Source organism: Apium graveolens, chromosome 4 (assembly GCF_009905375.1).
Source record: "Apium graveolens cultivar Ventura chromosome 4, ASM990537v1, whole genome shotgun sequence".
Classification (NCBI taxonomy): domain Eukaryota; kingdom Viridiplantae; phylum Streptophyta; class Magnoliopsida; order Apiales; family Apiaceae; genus Apium; species Apium graveolens.
This window is the reverse complement of record NC_133650.1, coordinates 184315725-184334225: the sequence shown is the minus strand read 5'-3', so window position 1 is coordinate 184334225 and position 18501 is coordinate 184315725. Positions and strand designations below refer to the sequence as shown.

At 34.7% G+C, this 18501-nt stretch overlaps 2 protein-coding genes across 2 annotated transcripts; one reads left to right on the top strand and one right to left on the bottom strand.

Moving 5' to 3' along the window:
- Nucleotides 1–82: 82 nt before the first annotated feature.
- LOC141719208 (uncharacterized) lies at nucleotides 83–1810 on the top strand. Its single transcript, XM_074521589.1, has 4 exons — nucleotides 83–278; nucleotides 333–912; nucleotides 1584–1642; nucleotides 1749–1810. Exons 1-4 carry the CDS (start codon nucleotides 83–85, stop codon nucleotides 1808–1810), a joined length of 897 nt encoding a protein of 298 aa, XP_074377690.1.
- On the bottom strand, nucleotides 1784–10587 carry LOC141720471 (thioredoxin reductase NTRC-like). Its single transcript, XM_074522901.1, has 10 exons — nucleotides 10262–10587; nucleotides 9024–9231; nucleotides 8800–8905; nucleotides 7358–7623; nucleotides 6800–7079; nucleotides 6111–6218; nucleotides 5532–5618; nucleotides 5286–5390; nucleotides 3266–3396; nucleotides 1784–2035 (listed from the first exon to the last, which is right to left on the bottom strand). Exons 1-10 carry the CDS (start codon nucleotides 10488–10490, stop codon nucleotides 1975–1977), a joined length of 1581 nt encoding a protein of 526 aa, XP_074379002.1. The 5' UTR covers nucleotides 10491–10587; the 3' UTR covers nucleotides 1784–1974.
- Between the last annotated feature and the right edge of the window lie 7914 nt (nucleotides 10588–18501).

The window sequence follows — 18501 nt, the reverse complement described above, 5'->3', positions numbered from 1 at the left end:
AAATTTTGATCCATACTTTCAATAGAGAATTGATGCAGTGGGAAGAAAAGGTTTATCACCTTTACAAAAATGTATTGCGGTAATGCGTATGTTGTCATACGGTATATCTGCTGACGCTGTTGATAACTACGTTCGTATCGGAAAGAGTACCGCGGTAGAATGCTTGAAAAATTTCATCTCCGATATCATTACGATATTTGAGGGTGAATACTTACGAAAGCCAAACTCAAATGATGTGCAACGCCTATTACAGATGGGCGAGACTCGTGGTTTTCCTGGTATGATGGGAAGTATTGATTGCATGCACTGGCAATGAAAAAATTGTCCAAAAGCATGGAAGGGAATGTTCATGAGTGGTCACAAAGGAGTTGCAACAATTATATTGGAAGCGGTCGCTTCATCTGATCTATGGATCTGGCATGCATTTGATGGAGTTGCTGGATCAAATAATGACATAAATGTTTTAGATCAGTCACCAGTATTTGATGATATGCTACAAGATCGTGCTCCAGAGGTAAATTTCACTATCAATGGAAACAATTATAATATGGGATATTACTTAACTGATGGAATATATCCTGAATGGTCAACATTCGTTAAAACAATTCCACGTCCACAAAGTGAAAAAAGGAAATTATTTTCAAAATATCAAGAAAGTCCACGAAAAGATGTTGAACGAGCGTTTGGTGTGTTACAGTCCCGTTTCGCAATTGTACGTGGTCCGGCACGCTTTTGGGACAGAGCAGATCTTGGGAGAATCATGAAAGCATGCATCATAATACATAATATGATTGTTGAAGACGAGAGGGACACATATGTCACTCAATTTGGTCCCCTACCAACTTATGATGATGCAACAAATGGATTACCGGAACCAAATTTAGGTAAAGAATCTTTTGTCCCGTATGAAAGGTATATTCAAAATAGTATGCAGGTACATGATAAACGGATACATTGTCAATGACTTGGTTGAGCATATCTTGCACTTTCATAATAATCGTTAATTTTTTTTAATATTGTAATATTTGAATTTAATATTTTCTCGTGTAACATTTTTTATTTAGTATTCTAAATAATATGTTGCATTTTAATTACTGGGTTTTTAATTTATTAATAATCTTAAAATTTTAATCACTTTAATTTAATTATTATAATTTTAATTTTATTTTAGAGTTCAAAAGTAAATTTATTTTATTAGTAAATTGAATAAATAATATTAATTTATATTACCCAATTCTACCAAAAACTAAGCTGCAAAATATAAAAATAATATATTCAAAACCGTAAAATGGGCCGCCGTCGTAGAGCATTGGCCAGTTTTTCTACTAACCTACTTTTCCTTACTTGGAATCTACGTGGAGTCTAAAAAATTAAAAAACAGGGACTGGACGCTGGGGATGCTCTCAGTCTCACAAAAAAGTTAAAATCATATAGGTTACTTTGCTCCCTATCAAATCTTTCAAGTCGGTCAATGCTTACAATTTGTATGTACAAATGGCAGCGGTCTTCATTAAAACGGATAGCACTTTTTGGCATACAGTTACAAATGTAATAATTATCTGGCATATAGTTCCATTTTGTAGGCTACCTTCGAGTTACAGGAATGGAAGAGGGGCTAAATGTAAAAGAGAGAGTTTGTTTTGTAAGTTTAACAGACAAATCTGATACTAGTCCCTCATATTACCACAGGTTAGGGTAAAAAATGGACCGAGCAGATAACTGAAATTCTAATGTTTAAAACTGCACAGATACAACATGGATTCCTTCAAAAAAAAGACAAAAGGAAAGAAAACTGAACATGTATGATTGAGAAGTTATTGCTCAATGCATGAGATTGCTGTAAAAGTACAAGGCATTATTTAACTAGCCGATCTACAGTTACAAAACCGAAACACAAAAAAAATCATGGCATCTGCCCATCAAAGACTTGGACATTCCACCCCCCCCTATGGTGGAAAAAAATAAGATGAAATCTCACTTATTTGATTCAATAAACTCTCGGTACTCTCTCTTCATTTTAACCCCCGATACAGTCCTGTAAGTCAAACACAAATGTAAGAATGCATATTTGAATAACGTAACAGCTGTAAAGTTGATGTAAGATCAGACTTAGCAATATAACAGGTATTGGAGCGTTCATGCAAACTGAAGGCTAAGAAAATTATCTTTCAGATTATGGAAACATCATAGATAGTTGGGGGATCAGAGCCTGCTTTCATAGCACTATGAATTCAGCCATTATTTATTGGAAGTATTAAAAGTGACTCTACTTGCTCCTCTTTTATTTTACATATAACATACATGTAGTTTGTTAATTTAAGGTATGAATTATTATATTAAATTAGTTCCTTTTCTATATGTAATTTAACACGGAGTTTTGCTACTTTCATTTTCAATGCAAACAGATATGTAGGACCCCTAATTACAACCAATGCAATGAGTTGGGACTTGGGATGATGGGCATACATGGTGAGTTCCTGGCCATAGAGTTTGTATATGGTCAGTAGCACACCATTTACTTCGTACTTGGTAATGACAAGCTTAAGGAAAAATAAAAAATAAGAGAATGCATTTCTTGTCGTGACTCATGATACAATGAAGTGCAACGAAATGAATTACATATATACACACATGCATATTTCTATATTTCATGAAACTCCCATGAACTAGGTAGCGACTTAATTTAAGAGTTAGCTACTATAGAGTATCAGGAGTTGCGCCAAGTTATTGTGTATTTTCCGCTTCTACCAACTTGTATTCTAGACTTTTATAAAGCAGACAAAATATACCCAGTGTATCCCACTCGTTTTTAGACTTGTACAGAGATTTTTAACGCCTATCTCTTTCATTTCCCGTAATGTAGCATCAAAGCTTAATGTGATGAAACCAAGCGACTGTGATGTATTTGATCTAGTTCTCAGAATTAGCATTTTAAATTTAGCTAGGCCAAGTTAATTAGCAAAAAAAAATAGCTAGACTAAGTTATCAGTTTTATAGTTTATCTTAGTTTCATTTTCCATTTTTAGTAGGTTTCATGAGTAGTAGTCAGGTGACTATCTTTATGTCCTCTCAAGTTAATTAATTACCACTTATTAGATTTTCGCTTAGTAGGTTTACTTGTTTATCATGTCCAGTAAGATCTTACATTCCTTACTGATGGGTTGGAACGGCGGCCATGCTTTATACTCTATTTGGTGTTTGAGTGTGACAAAAATTATTTAATGTTTTTTCCTAGAAGAAAAGCATGAAGATAAAAGCTACAAACCTGATCATTTCCTTATTCTTAAAAAATTGCACGCATGGTGTGCCCATAATACCAGCTGCTTCCGCAACTTCTTGATCTTCTTCAATATCAATCTCAACAAAATGTACATTCTCATCATACTCGTCTATCACCTGAAGATTGAAAAGAGTCACAAGAAGCTCATAAATATCAAAGACAAATTAATCAAAAGTAACAAGCTTGTTCTGAATACTTCTATAAAAATCAAACAATACATGTTTAATATTTCGGTATGAAGAAATTTGTGTAATGAGCATTAATAAATTAAACAAAATATTAGCTTGTAACAAATGCAATGCTTGGGGGGGATTCAAATTTTGTTATTAATACTTATATTAATTTGTGCTTGCTACAATTCAATTTTATTTAGTTTCTAATTTAAAAATATAATTTCTGGCAATTTTATTTTTAGAGTCAAATTCCATTCTTTCTTTAGGGAAGTAAATAATTTATTGCCTCCGGGTGTGTAGCTGAGTTGGTGAGAGTGCTGGTTACTACTGACCAAAGCAATCAAGGTTAGATGAAGTAGAACCCTTGACCTATTCCTAATAATATATAAATATAATCTCATTTCCTGTATTTTCAGGAAAATGAACCCTCGACTGAACTTACTTAGAATCTTTTCTTTGGGGTTGACCTAAACACCCCCACCCCCACCCCCACCCCCTGGGTGTAAGCCAACTTTGACCCATTTTCCAAATCAAAAAATGACATAAATAACCGGTTTTGAATTCTTATACATTTGTAGCCGGCAGAATACGCATCACATAAAAATGGAGTATTAGTATTACGCATTTTGGAACAGAGTATTTAATATAGAATATGTATTCTCCATGTGAGTGACGAAAAAAATATTAATTTTTAATGCTCAATACGCAATTACCGTGGGAGTAACATGTTTAGATAGCAGTGAATACGCATTCATAGTTTAGGTATTATGCAATACATACGGTAGCTCAATATCACATTGAGAAGATAAACATGGCGGTAAATCGGTGGAGGAGAAGACCAAGAGGCTTCACTCTCCCATTCTCACTTTTCTACAAATAAACGTCTCTAGAATCTTTATCCCCTTTTGTTAATCTACTGTAAGTCTCTCATCCGTCAAAGTTGGCCACCTTTTTTGTTAAATCTGGCATCTTCGCCCCCCCCCTCTTCCCCCACATCAACCAGGGAGTAAATCTCCCGTGTAGTAGAGATTATTATATCTGTATATAAACCTAGAGCATGCATCAATAGTAAATTTTAATTCTGTCTGTCAAAAGCTCCTAATTTTCACAAAATGTTGGCCACATTTATAACAGGTATTTATGATTCATCATCTACATTAGAACTATACAGCCTTTCTTTACTAATGTGTACTACTAGAGTCTAGACATAAGTATTTGTAGTAGTATTAGCTGTTTATTCATACAATGGTATTTCGATATCTTCTTTAGAAAAAACTTCCGTAAGAAAAAATTCTTAAAAATACCATATAGGTAAAGGGAGCATGAATAGATGATCTGTACATTAGTTTTGTAATGACGCCAGGATATAATGCTATATCCCATCCAATCCCAGTAAAAAAGCCCAGCCCAAGAAAATGCACACCTCTTAATAAACCGAGAACAGAGAGATAGCTATATGTTACTTTCTTAACTATTATAGCATCAAATTAAAAAACGTGTATACTCTGAATAATGGACTTAACACCAGCCGTATTCTTGGCATTTTTCTCCCTATGTAGTCCCTTTAATGTAATAATGTGTGCTCCAAGTATCGGATGACAAGATCCTCTTTAGATATTTTTAATTTCAAACATCTCTGTATGGCCCATAAAATAGTACCCACCTTCAAAACATATCAGGGAGGAAACTGGAAATCCATGTAAGACCCCATATCTCAAGTAAGTCCATCACAAACATAAATATCACGCCACAAAATCTTTTCATTAAATTATCATGCTTTAATCTGACATGTTACAGTAAAATATGTTTGAAATGCAAAAATTAAGTTGTACCTTGCTAAGAATTGGCTTCAAGGTCCTACAGGGACCACATGTTGGTGATGTATATAGAACACAGATAAGCCTTGGACTTTCATGGTATAATTTTCTTAAAGCATACTGTGGGCCAGAAACAATCAAAATTAGGGACAAAGATAGAGTGAAAATAGCAAAAAATCAAAAAGAAAATAACTTGAGGGTTGATGAACCATAAAAAGTTAGATGTTTACATGTAAGTAATTGGCGAGGTTAAAGACATACCTGTCCCCTGTGCTTTGTAAGTGAAATGTCAAAACCTTCCTGTACATCTCTAGTCGTAAGTTCCTTCTTAACCTCTTCAGTTTGTGGCTGTGGGAACAAAAACATAAAATCAATGAGACGAAAGTTCTGCAACCCAAGAGGACTTGCGTGGCTTATACTCGTACAGTGTAAAACCGAAATGTATCCATAACTAACAGACACTTCCTATAAACATGACATAAATTAACTATACAATGCTAAAATTAATCAGGCAAACACTTACCGTTTACCAATTTGTTCTCAGTATTTTAGCTGATACGAAGACATATTTACTAGGTCATAAAATTTTGTGTCACATAAAAGCTAAACTGGGGCTGTAAGCTAAATTCTTTATTCTCAGTACGATAATTATAGGAACATTGATCAGCATTTTCTATCGTTAAAAGTAAACTTTACACTAATAAGATTATACCATTTTCCGGTCATCATTTGGTGACGTAATGATTATTAAGGAACACTAAGTGCTGCTTTTAAGATATTTCCCAAACATGTGACTACTTGCAGAGGAAATAACGAATTAGAGTTCCAGAAGTCATGTACCTGGTGGAATTCAACAAGGAGACTATTGCTTGCAAGATATCTCTCCACTGATAAGGCAGCAATACATCCTGAACCTGCTGCAGTAACGGCTTGCCTCCATTCGTGATCCTAAGCAATGCACAAGAATATCATATACAAATTATAGTTACGTACTTGAGCAAATTTATTAATGTTCAAACTACAACATATTGGCAACAAGATTCAAGTGGTTTCATTTTACCGCATATACCTCTATTACCCAAACCCTTCACTTTTTTGGTCATACCCATGTCATTTACAACATGACACGGGTATGTTTTATAGATCAAAGTTCGGCCTTCATTTATAACCTTACAGGAAACTTATTTTTTTGGAAGCAAAACATGTGGAGGACTTTTCTTGTATAATTTTTTGTTTTTGTGTTGAATACATATTAACGACACGATCGATGGAAATTTTGGTAATATTTAAAATTCGCCAACATGAAGAATGTAAAAATTTCTGTAAATTCTGGATCTCCATATACAAGCGTCCTAAAATTACAAATGCATTATAGAACAAAGGGTAATAAAAAGAAAAAGTGGACAGAGAAAGAGAACATGTTCTTTTGATGCATAACTATTGTGCATTAAATATGATGACATACAAACCTATGAAGTAATGCCTATTGCACAAGACAAAATAGAGCAAAAAACTTACAGCAGAATTACCTGTACATCTCCAGCTGCAAATACACCTTCGACAGAAGTTTTTGCAGTACCCTCCTCCACTAATACATACCCCGATATGTCAAGATCAACTTGACCTTCTAACAACTGGCTATTTGGTGAATGTCCTATCCCGTAAAACAAGCCTTTCGCCTCCAGCACTGATTCCTCACCCGTGTCTGCTTTTCTAACTAATATGCCAGACATCTGTCCTTTTGTATTGCTAACAATGTCCACAGTCTCAGTACTGAAGTGCACCGTGATATTCGGATTGTTGAAAACTCTGAAACATTCGCCAGAATCAACCTGTTAAACAAACATTCAGGAAGTTGAAACTTACATAATTTCTGATTAGTAAGTTAGTTGACTTACAAACAGAGAACATATTTAATCATCTTATATATTACTACAATTCTACAAACATAGATAGGAAGTGGAATAATGTTTTAGGTAGACAAAAAATATATGCAATCTTAACGATCAACAGCCCACAGTGTGCAACATTTGATATTGAGTATTGACAAACATAAAAAAACAGAAATCCAATTGATTTTGGCCCACCTATCTTGCATAGCTCTGGAAGCCCTTAGTTGGTCCTTGCGTACAAGCAAATGCACATGACGAGCATATTTAGTTAAGTATAATGCTTCCTCTGTAGCTGTATCACCCCCTCCAACCACAGCAAGAACCTGTCCCTTAAATAGAGGTGATGCACCATCACATATAGCACAGGCACTAATTCCTCGACTCCAAAACTCTTCTTCCCGAGGTAAGTTAAGCCTTCTTGCCGTGGCTCCAGTGGCAAATATAATGCTATGGCACTTTACCTTTAGATACAAGAAAACAGTAAAATTAGAGGGATGTAAAAATCATGTATAGTTCAAGAGGGGGGGGGGTGTGTTAGCACAGACCGGCACGGATAAGGAGCAGTCACTATATTACTATGGAATAATTTCATGACTTCTTTCATTACTTGAACAAAACTACATCTATGTATCTTATATGACCCCTTAGATAATACCTACTACGTTTAAACAAGATAACACTGAATAACAATCAAGAATGTTAAGTCCGTACAAAGCGATGATTTCTACCATGAATTACTAGAAGACATCACAGATCAGTACCAAACCTAACTCTAACATTCGGCCAAGTGAAGGAACTAATATTAGCGGATTACAAAGTGAGTAGTATCTTAGGATTTGACAGACTGTACCACTGAACATGAATGCCTATGATTCTAAATAGTAAACATTTATGTTTTATCGCACAACATGAATGCATTTGTCTGGTGAAGGAGGTACATGTTTTGAGAAACTAAAGAAGGTCAAAGAACAACATAGCATGTATCCGTGTAGAGTAATAAATACTATGATATAGAATTAACTATTTCATTTGGATGCCTAGTTTGTAGGACCAACAAACTTGGTGCTATGTGTATTGCAGGTTAAAAGCCAACTTGAGCCATTATTTTTTCCTCTAAATGACAAAATAACCATTTTTAATTTTTAAACAATTCAAGCTAATGTGATACACATATGCCAACAGGGTATTCCATAAATGGGATATATGCATTTGGAAAATGACGCATTTACAGATGGACTCTCATACATGAGCTACGCGTTTTGTAAATGCGCATCCGAAAGGCCAAAATTGGCTACCACCTTATAAAATGGTTATTTTTGTCAATTTTAACTGAAAAATAGTTGTTGTGGGCACCAGCATTGCAATAATGTACACTACTGCGTCTATACATATCATCTTTTGGAATCCATCCCATCTTTAATAAATAATCCAATTATATGACTATATAAACACTACATTTGTTCTTTGCTATATATAAACACTACATTTAGGGTATATTCAATCAATTTTAGCTCAATGATTATCCCGAGATTGTAGTAGGATATGGTAAACATAGTATACTTAATACAATAAAAAGAAAAAAGGTAAACTTAAAGACATTGAAATAGATAAATTAGAGGAAGTAGAAAGATATTTACCTTTCGGTCACTACTTTGAACAGTAAAGGGACTGGTTTTCACATCAAGGAATTCAACGTCTTCTTGAAATAATTCTGCACCCCAACGTTCAGCTTGATTTCGCATCCTGATCATAGAATTAACTTAAGTTATCTTGGATAGTAATAAAAGAACTTTACTGCCACAAAAGTACAGTGATCCTCTCTTAAAGAAAAATAAGACTATAACTCAAAAAGTTCGATTACCGGTCCATCAAGTCTGGGCCAGTTATTCCCTCTGGAAAACCTGGAAAGTTCTCTACTTCTGTTGTGGTCATCAACTGTCCCCCCGGGACACCTCCTATCTGATATCCTTCAAACACTACAGGTTTCAAATTGGCTCGACCTGCATAAATAGCTGCAGTATATCCAGCAGGGCCTGAACCTATGATAACCACATTCTCGATACCTTCAGCTGCAAGATGGCAAGAATTTTTTTTTAACCTAGGATATACAAGCTTTGAACAGAACAAAAGAAGATATAATCCCACAAAAAGACAAAAATAATGGCAAAACACTCATACAAGAAAAGTCATTCAATGAGCATGTTTCAATACATAGACTCTAAATGATAAAACATAAATGAAGTTCCAAGATGGACAGAGAATTATCTAACACGCGTGAGTATCTTAATCGAAAAAAGTAATGCTTCCGCAAGTGCAATGAACTGAATTTAAAGCATGTGGAAAGTAAAAACTTGAGAAATTTGTTACTCCTTCAGCATTACCTAAAGCTAATAAACTTATAATATGGATATAAGGACATATGTATACTGTAAGGCTAAGTGAAATTCTCCAATAGACAAAACATCCTCTAAATTTATTTACTACTGCACTCGGTGGATGTGCTACCCATTCATAAAATCATTAGGGAGATTTAGTGAGCTGTGGGCACATTAAGCAGGTTTACATTAACTCGAGTATGTGAGTAGCAAATATTTTCTGATATCCACCAAACGCTATAGAGTGCTTTACTATAAAATTCAAAAGACGCATTCACCAAACTACAGCAGTACGCAGGAATCTTAAAATTGAACATCTAAAATTATTTCTGAATTATCATTCTTTCACGCCTTAAATCTAAATCAACTAAACTAGTACATTCTGCATCCTCTCCACAATTAATCGAACCACAACAACAAAATAAGAAAAAAATAACAAGACATGTGAATCGAAAGGATAAACTCGAACACGTAGCAGGCAGACATATGCTATTTCTTAAATCTTCAATACATATGAACACACACAAAAACATAACTCAATAGAAACTCAATTATTTAAACTAAGCACATTGAATATGTGTGTGTAATTATGCTCAAAATACGTAAATTAAATATCAACAAATATAAAAAAATCACAAAATACATATAAGTCAAGCCTCTATAAATTAGTTACAACGTAGGTTCGAATTTTATTAAATTATGGAGATTATAAAACAATCGAAACCTGAAGGAACAGTTGGAGGTTGAGAAACAGAGGAAGAAGAGGCTCTGACGGAAACACGGTGGCGAAATAATCGAGGCGAAATAACCGAGTTGAGGCGAGTTTGACTGAGTTTGCCGAAAACAAGTGAACTAGGAAGAGTACGAGGAGCAGTTGAAATGTAAGAATACGAAGAATACGTCGGACGGGTGTGAGAGAGGGGGATTCCGACACCGTTAGCTATCTTCGCCATTTGTTTCGGACCATACAATATAGGAGGGGGGACTAGTATTGTATGATGTACAAGCCAAGCCTATAATTTTATATCTAACCCTCCTTGCTTCTAGTCTTTCTTGTTGGTTTGTGTTAATATTTACGCCCCGACCCCGAGCTTTATTCTACTTCCATCCAAACAATTTAAAAATAATAATTTTAAACCAAAATCTAGAATATTGGGCATATTATAAAAGTCTTTAGAAGACGCTTGGAGATTCAAGAAATATTTTGAAAATTGCGAAATTTGGCAGAGCTTGGTGAAGTTTGGTAAAACCTACCGGTACCTTCAAGACTTGGGAGTTTCCTAAAAAATTTTCGATACGTGAATATATATATCTAGATATATTCTAGAATAAAGTGTACGTAGTTATATAGTAGAATAAATTAGAAATATGTGTGATGTACAAGTTGTAGAATTCTTTCCAAGTGGTGGAGGGTGAGACCCTCATTTGGAGAGGCATAATGGAAAATAGAAGAAATTGAGAGAATTGAGAGCAAAGTGACAACATTCAAGTGGAAGGCAAGTGAGCTTCTTATGTGAGGATGAGTGCTAAGCTTTGTAATACTAGCAAGGGGCTAGTGTAGATCAAGGGGATCCAACTCTTGTAATATTTGGTTATTAAAAAAAAGGGTATTTGCTAGTAAGCACGTGTCTCTAATATTACATTTATGTTATATCCGCTGCATAAGTGTTAGGGCGACACTTGGAGGTAGGACCGGTATAGTAGTTCATTTGATGGGCGACAAGCGCTAGACGCCGGTACCGTTGGACTTAGAAGGGATCGAACTCTAAGGCCATGACAACTTGGTATCAAAGCTAAAGGCTAAGGAGGGAGTAATCTTGACACGAAATATGGTGAAAAAGGTTGACGAAGTTCTCGTGGCGTTCAGCGCGGGCTTGGAGAAGCTGGACGTGTGAAAGAGGAGGTCCAAGATTTACAAATTAAGGAGGTGGCACGAGAGGAGCGGGTCACCAACTTGGAGAAAATGGTCGATGAAACATGTAGCATTGTCAAAGCATAATTGGCTAGGATTGAGACGAGCAATGCATAGAGGCGGTTTCATGACGATGGAGGCACAAAGGTTGGAGGGACGTAAACTCAAGGAGTTCAATGGGGGTAAGGGACGCTAAGTTTATAAAGAAATTTCTTTGGGATGTGGAGAACTACTTTGAGGCGGTCGGTATTGTTGACAAGGCAATAAAGGTGTGTACGACTGCCCGATATCTTAGAGATAATGCAACTTTATGGTGGCGTCGGAAGCACGCCGACATGGAGAAAGACCTTTTCCATATAGGATCGTGGGGAGACTTTAAATGGGAGCTTAAAAGGTAATTTTACCCCGAGAATGTGATTCACATGGCAAGAAAGAAGCTAAGGGAACTCAAACATCGGGGCAGCATAAGGGATTACGTGAATGAGTTCATTACTTTGATGCTTCAAATTCTGAGCATGACGGGTGAGGATTTCTTGTTCTACTTTATGGACGGACTAAAGAATTGGTCCAAACAAATGCTTCAACGAAGGAACGTCAAGGATGTAGATGAGGCTATAACAGTGACGGAGTCCTTGGTGGAGTTTAAAAGAGAATCTTCTAAATCGAATACGCTTTATGAGGAGAATATTGAGGGTAGTGGTGAGGAAGATGTTGGCTCGAGAAGTGGTAGTCCACAAAGGAGGCGCGATGCAGGGGCATCATCAAGCCATTGCTCAGGTGAGGGAAAGCTTAAGAGCTATGTGCGAAAGAAGGGTGCTACGTGTGCAAGGGGCCACACATGATGGCAAAGTATCCGAAGTTGGGGTCGTTAAGTGCAATGATCCAACGTGAGGAAGAGGAGCCGAGGAGGTTGTCGACCTTGAAAAGGGTGGAGGCACCACCAATAAAACCAAGGGTGACGTATCTTGGAAATTTGAGGCTAGTTGAGGATGATCAACCCTCAACAAAGATGGAGCAAGAACACCAAGCCAGGAAGAAGGGTAAGACGTCTAAGAAAGGTGCTAAGGGCGGCACAACTAAGGGGAGTCCAAGGTCTCCTAAAGGAAAAGGAGCCGATGATAAATGGCATGTGTTATCGGGCAAAGTAGGCAACCACGGGGGCGTTGCCAAGGCGTCGCAGCAAAAATTGGGCGAGTGGGTAAGGGGGAGTCACCACTATTATCTCCAACAAAAGTCGAGGGTCGACGCGAGGTGAAGGAAATACTTGGTGAGCGACTCGTTAAAATCAGAGGATTGGCGCCGAGTAGGAAATACTTGGTGAGATGGAAGGGTGATAGTTTTTTATACTTAGTTATGGGATGAAAAAATAAAATACAAAAGATCCCCATAAATTTTGACGAAATTCCAAGTCAAATCAAAACCGGCCAACTAATATTTGCAATGGGAAATTATTTTTCGTGAGAAATTGTAACGCAACTTACGTATACGTTATTTCAATGGTGCAAAAAATTAAGAATTTGTGAAGTTATTATAACTTTCCAAGCTTTATAACATTACTAACTTAGAACCTGGGCGATGTACGAATTTTTCTAATATTTTATAATTTTTAAATATAAATTGAATTAAAATTCTTATGGTGCGAAATTATTTTATTTAAAAATTTTATATGATATGATTTTGTTGTGCAAGACATTCCTGTACTATAACAAGACTAAGTCAAATTGACAGCCCTAAGAATTAGTTGTATGATAATCTAAATTTGTATTTTATATTGTATCACTTGAGTCTGTAAAAATATAAAAGATTAGACTGGAGTATTTTTCTGTAAACAGCCTTAAGCCAAAGAATAAATTCTGGAAGAAGATCAAGAAGATCATGCCTCAGAGAAATTGTGAAGAAGTTTGGAGTTGAATAAGTCTGTTGTAGGAAAAATATTCGAAGTTAAGATATCTACAAGTCACAGATCAAGTCATATAGAGAAGTCATTTGAGAACTCCAGAATGACTTTTCGAGAAGTCAAGAATAATTTATCGAGAAGTCTCAGAGATATCGACAAGCCAAATGAAGATATGAAGATTGGAGATAGCGACAAGTCATTCCTGCATTCGAGAACTCAGAGATATCGACAAGCCAAAATGAAGATATAAAGATTGGAGATATCGACAAGTCAATTTTCTCATTAGAGATCTCAGAGATATCGACAAGTCAAAATGCCTATAGAGATCTCAGAGATATCGAAAAGTCAATTATACATGGAGAAATTTGGAGACCCCTCGACAAGTCAAGTTCACATTCGAGAACTCAGAGACCTCAACAAGTCAAGTTTACTTATAGAGAACTCATAGACCTCGACAAGTCAAAACACTTGTCGAGAACTAAGAGATCTCGATAAGCCATTATACTTATCGAGATGTCAGTTCTCTATACTACAAACTGGAGATCTCGATATGAAGCTCAAAGTACATAATGCAAACAAGTTAAATATTCAAGATTATCTATCAAAAATGGTCTAACCAGTTAGATTAAAAAGTCTACAAAAGCAGCTTGAAGAGTGCAAGATCAAAGGCCAAGATTAATTGACAAAGGAAAGTCACGAATTCACAGGATTTACAAAGATACACTAGGCCAAAAATGGAAAGCTTTAGAGATTACTTTTAGTAAGTTTTAGTACATTTTGTTGCATGCTGTGTAAATCTGTGTTTATTAATCTATAAAGTAAATATTGGTCCTTTGCTTTTAATTGTATCAAATATATCTAGAATTTCTTATAACTCTCTCAAGGAAGAAGCTAAGTTCTTTACTTACAAAGAACCTAGAATTTGTAGCAAGGCACTAGCTTAATTTTAATACAAAATTAAGTGAGTTTTGAAATATTGTCTGCACTGTTTATTTTCAGTTAACATAATATTATTGCATTTCTTATCTACTTTGTTAACCAAGCAATTAACTTTGATAAAGTCTTAAAAATAACCAAAACACATTCACATCCCCCTGTGTTGTATTCCTTACCTAAAAGTGGTATCAGAGCAAAATCTGAAAGCAAACAGATTAAAGATCTTGGAAGAATGAATACACGGAAGATTAGTAGTATAAAAATTCCTGCCTTTGACAGATCTAACTACATATTATGGAAAAAGAAAATGATGTTGTTTATAAGGATGGCCAACTCATTATATGTTCATATTCTCAAGAATGGTCCTTTCACCCCCATGGAAAGAGTTGAGGAATCTATAGATGGAGAAATGGTCATTCCAGCTCATTATGCTCCTAAAGATCCCTCACAGTATACTGAACCTGAAAAGGAGAAAGTCTCTTTGGATCGTGGCTCGCAACTGATTTTAATAGAGTCACTTGACAATGTAATGTACAATAACATTATCAACTGTGACACATCCAAACAGATCTAGAAGAAGATATATGTTAGATATATTTGAGATGTCATGTCTAATATGATTTGTGTTTAGTTTTCAGAACTTAACAACAAGACATATCAGGACTTACTGAAGTCAGAACTTAATATCATAACTTAAGTGTCAGAAGATACATATCAGAACTTAAGTGCGGGAAGACTTTCAGTTAAGGAATGAAGCTGATTTACAGGGGAAGATCGAGACTAAAATAATAGAAGATATGCATGGAAAGAGTTAGAGGACTATAACACCCTCCAAATCCGGGGTATAGATTTGGGGCATTATTAACAAGAATTACCAACTATACCTGCACAAGCGGAATATTAATATAATAATTACCCCGAACTATCACTACTCAGGATCTTTTAAGGGTTGAGGTTGGAAATAAGAATCATGCACTACACTTTATTACAAACCCAACTAAATAAAACCTGTCTCAAGAACTCTCTTTATTACAAAACTTTATTCTATCTACAGTTTCACTACGCAATCTTTTATTCAAACTACACAAAACTTTTATTCAACCCAACATTACTACTTATCCTGCTACACCTGATCTGGCAATTCAAAGCTCTCTTCGGGAATAGGAAGGAACACTCTTGGTATAAGAGGGTCCCGCTGCTTGACTCGCTTCTTGACTATGCGGGTCCTGATGGGTTTCATTCTCTACCTTAACTGTAAAACAATAGGAGTGACAATAAAAGAAATGAGCCAAAATTGCTCAACAAGCCTGCAACAATTTATATATATATATTATAAAGAGAGAGAAATAAAGAGAAATAAATGAACCAATAAGCTGCTGGTTTGAACAACCATCTGTATCTGTATATGATAATAATTTGCCAATGATGGCGAGTGCCAAATGAACAAGACTGGAAACAAGAACCAACATATGCACTATAATCTGCTGATCAGTCAGAATATAGTGCGGATCTATACCCAACTGCATAGACCCAACCAACATAAGGAGTACTCAGGCAACTATGGCCTATTAATTAATGGTCTGGGAAAAACCCAGCCTTTATAGTAACCATCCAGTCCAAGGCTGAGCATCCGGAACAATCGGTATGCTATTGATATATCCCAACACCAGGATATACCAGAATATATGTAGGGTAAAGGAATTGAAATATGAACAGGGAATTCAATAAACTGGGTAAATCAAGAATTGAAATGAAATGGAACAAGTGATAATAAATGGGTAACAGTGTATATGAACAATAATTATCAAAGAGAATTGATACGATAGAAAGGAAATATAAATCACTATTCTGAATTTAGAATAGGGGAAAAACTTGCCTTGCGCGTACTTAACCTGGTTTAATTCACTGCCTTCTGACCCTAGCTTGCTCTGCCTTGCTAACACTGAACAATCATGGAAATATAGGTGTTTAGATAACTTACTATATACGTGTATCTTTAATTGATATCACGCAACCTTATCAGTCTACCCATGCGTTTCTATCTGACTCGCATATATATACATATATTTACACAACACATTTATGCACATAATCACATATAACACGTAACACGTAAAGCACACAATTAATTTCTAGATTTATAATTATTTTTAGAATCAATTCTGGGCTTATACCTGCATTACTAGTCTTATCTGATTTTATTATAATTTTTCGGGATTTATTCGGCTCAATGATATCCCTACTAGGACCTACGAACTATCAGTTATCACCAAACCACTCTTTTTCAGAATAAATTATAACTTACAACTATTTTTATTGGATTCGTCTCATTTTTCTGAGTCTAGAGGTCTTCGTTTCACTTAAATCGGACTAACGGTTGAATTGTTATGAATTAAACACTGATAATTCAATTTATTATTCAATATAGATAATTATTACAACCTTTTAAATCCTAAAATAATTTTTAAATAATTATTTAATAAAAATCAAAGTCAAAAATAATTTTTTTATAATTTTTGGAGTTAAAATGAAGAAGTTACGGTTTATTGAAAATTATGTGATTAATTATCGAAATAATTAATCACTTTTTAAATATTGAATAAATAAATAACTAATAAATAATTAATAATTGCTTATTGAATAATCTAAAATAATAAATCTCTAATTATCAGGATTAATCACAATTTATTATAATATTTATAACGTATCGATATTTATTCGATTAGATCGATTATTTACAAATAATCGATCGATTCTATTAACGGATACGCTATTTATCGAATATCTACTATGTGCTCGAATTATAATCTAACTCAACGATTACTTACTCGTATAAATACGAGCTACTCGCCATCCTCATATAATTATCGAACTTATTACATTATTACTGAAACTTATAAGATTCGTTAATCAATTAATTATCGGTATTTAATTATACGATACAAATAATCACTACAATATTATTCGAATAACTATCGCTCGAATAATAATTCTCATTATCGAATCATTACTCGTAATAATAACTAATTATCGAATTATTAATCATATTATTTAATTATTTTTAATCCTTATTTCTTAATTAATTACCTAATTATTAATTAATTACCTAATTATTAATTAATTAGATAACTAATAAATAATTAGATAAATAATTAAATAATTAATTAAATAATTAAATTCGAATTTATAAATTAATAAAATAATTTAGAAATTAATAATACTATTTTTCAGAATTTAAAACTAATTTTTAATTAATTATTAGAATTTTTAAAATCTGATTTTGATTTACTAAAATATAAATAAATAATTAATAAATCAAAAACACAATTCAGGGAATTGGTTTCAGGTTTTGGGGATCAAACCCGGGTCGTTTCCGGGTTGCAAACCGGGTCGACCTCGGGTTATCGGGTCACGAAGAACAGCCGTCACCGTCCCAGAATCCGGCGACGGCGACGGGTTCCGGCGAGGCGAAAAACGAGCCTCCTGATCATCGTTTCTCCTCCTTTTTGACTCCGTTCGATTCCCTAGAGTTTCAGCCGTCGCCCCATAGCGTCACCACCATCAGAGAATCCCCCCTCCGCCATCTCCGACCACAAGTCGAAGTTCTCCGATGAACTTCATCGGAAAACCGAGTTCCTCCAAACATTAACCAAATTTGACGAAACTGGTGTCAATCGACTCCAAAATCAACGATCTAAACGACTCTAACAACCAAAACATCAAACAACACACAGAAAATCAAACCCGAATTCGCGATTAAAACCCGAAAATAACAACTTTCAATTCGATCAATCAAACGTTAAAAAGAATCACATAATTGAAAACTACAGATCATAAGCTTCAAAACGAATACTCACACTCTCGATTTGGACTCCGGAATCACGATCAAAATCGCCTTTGATTATGCTGCCCTGTTCTTCACAGAAACCCTAACCCTAATTCCTTTTTCTTTTTATTTTTATTTTCTGATTTTTAATTATAATTAACTGATTTAATTAATAGTAATTCAGGTATTTATATTTATGAAAATAATACCCCTAAGAAAAATTAAGGGTCTAATTACACTCCTAATAAAAATATTTGGCCCCAATTTTTATAATTTTTGGGTATTAATAATGAATTTTTAAATATCCAATAAATACAAAATAAATACTAAAAATTCCCAAAAATTGTGAAAAATACAAAAATACAAAGAAAAATGATATATGATAATTTCATA